This window comes from Trichinella spiralis, assembly GCF_000181795.1.
Source record: "Trichinella spiralis strain ISS 195 chromosome Unknown Scfld6, whole genome shotgun sequence".
NCBI classification, from domain to species: Eukaryota; Metazoa; Nematoda; class Enoplea; order Trichinellida; family Trichinellidae; genus Trichinella; species Trichinella spiralis.
The window spans coordinates 2147027-2148944 of NW_003526945.1; the positions used below are offsets into that span (position 1 = coordinate 2147027).

The window sequence follows — 1918 nt, forward strand, 5'->3', positions numbered from 1 at the left end:
ATCACAGGATAGAAATAACCTTCAAGATGATATTTTAATGTATTCAAATGACCGACACATTTCGATCCCTTTGAAACGGAACTTTTCTTTTTCAAGGTCATTATCAATGGAAATGTCAGAATGAATGTACACATTGCTGCAAGTCTGTTCAGTCGTTCTTCTGTCATGGAAGTCCGGAAATAGCTTTTTAGATATTTCACTGCAGTAGAGCTTCGTTCTGCGTTGGCTGAGGTGATTGGCTGAGTAACGAAAATCTGTAGGAGTAAGGATACCATCGGGTAATAATCGTTTGGGCGCAATGCAAGAGCATCAAGCGCGTTAGCTGGATAATGATAAAGAAGTACGTTTTTACACTTTCTTTTCAGCGTGTAATTTCACACTTGAGTAGCTCGTTTTGGTCGTCGATATATCTTTACTAGGTGACCATCAGATTTTCTAATGGGCTTAAATCTTACTGATCAGAATCGACATATAAGGGCACTTAATGGCATGGCATTATTGCGGTGTGGAAGCAATTTGTCGAAGAACTACTGAATAGCGTTCTCCAAAAAAGTTTTCCACACCCTCAGTGGGTAATATTCTCTGTTTTCTTTTGGGTCGATAGATCTGCTCATTTGCCTGGATATATTTCGAGGGAGGGGTATTAAATCACTGTACAGCTTTTCAGCTGCTTCCAAAATCACACAAAAGCATTCCCTTGATTTACTCCTCCATTCTTCTAGAATTCATATTGTCTCAACATTGTAATACATCAAGGCGAGAGACCTGGAGAGGTGTTGAAAGCGGCAAAGTTAAAGAAAGCACTTTGTTCAGAACCGCCAACAAAAGAACAATACTGCTTCGACATACTGCATCTCGTAACTGCTCTGCTTTCGAGGCGGCGCTACTGTCATTCCACTCAGTAATAAGCTGCAAAGAATCTACTTATGGCTGATACTAATGGCTCATCTCGTTTCACAAAGCGTGCTAAGGTGGCCGTATTTTTGGTTCTTAAGCGTACCTTCTACAATCAGCTTCTCGATGAAAGTTTTAAGCGCAGTAAATCTTTTGAAGGACCACAATAAAAACAAACCGACCTCTAGAATCACACCAAAACAGTTAAGGATGGCTTAATTTTCAGAAGACTTAGTAATGGTCAAAATCAAGCAGTGACTTTTTGCAAGCTTTTTTGTGTCTTTAACTACTGAGAAGAAATTGCATAATTAAATCGACAATCAGACGCTGTATGATTGCTAGCGCATTCATTGCAGCGCTGCTATTTGACCATAGTGTTGTAAGTAACCGGTGCATTTTTCTGTGAAAATGAATATGCGACTGCTTCGTTTCAACGACATCTCTATCTTGTGTTGTCATCGACCGTAGATATCTGGCTACTGTTAGCTTGCTAATGAACCACTGATTATCTATTATTTTTGATTAGCATTTCTATCACACGCTGTCAATGAAAAGGGCTTTTCGCATAAGTGAGAGTTGCATAAAAGTTTCAAAATACAGTCCAAAAATTAATTCTAAATTTCAAAATGATTGAAATACAGGTAAAACAATGTCTTCTACTTACATGTTGTCTTTCTTCCTCTGTCAGACCTATGTATGCATTTCGACCACTTTCTTCTCTGGAAAAATAATTAGGAATTAAAAATTTTAAATCAAATCGCATGAATTTTAATATTATTATCATACACTGTTATTCAGCTTCATTACTTTCTATAACATGGCTATTGCGTATTTGTTTATGTGATAATATTCATGCAAATGACATACAAATAACCATATATATTGAATCACTTACTTGCTTTTAACATGCAAATGAATTTATTCATGTACGAAATGGTGAATGATTGCTTTATGCAGGTTCCAGTAATGCTGAATTGATGTGGTACTTGGTGTGTCTGCAGCATCTATAAGCAACAAAGTAATA

The 1918-nt window shown here is 37.1% G+C and overlaps 2 protein-coding genes across 2 annotated transcripts; both read right to left on the reverse strand.

The window, feature by feature from the left end:
• Window positions 1-19: 19 nt before the first annotated feature.
• Tsp_08152 (conserved hypothetical protein) lies at window positions 20-275 on the reverse strand (the record flags this gene model as incomplete). The annotated part of the gene is made up of 1 exon (XM_003373512.1): window positions 20-275. A coding segment is annotated over exon 1 (256 nt), but the record flags the coding sequence as incomplete, so codon positions are not given.
• A 460-nt stretch (window positions 276-735) lies between these two features.
• On the reverse strand, window positions 736-1889 carry Tsp_08153a (conserved domain protein; the record flags this gene model as incomplete). Its single annotated transcript, XM_003373513.1, has 5 exons — window positions 736-909; window positions 938-1003; window positions 1213-1395; window positions 1559-1613; window positions 1801-1889. Coding segments are annotated over 5 exons (567 nt in total), but the record flags the coding sequence as incomplete, so codon positions are not given.
• Window positions 1890-1918: the final 29 nt, after the last annotated feature.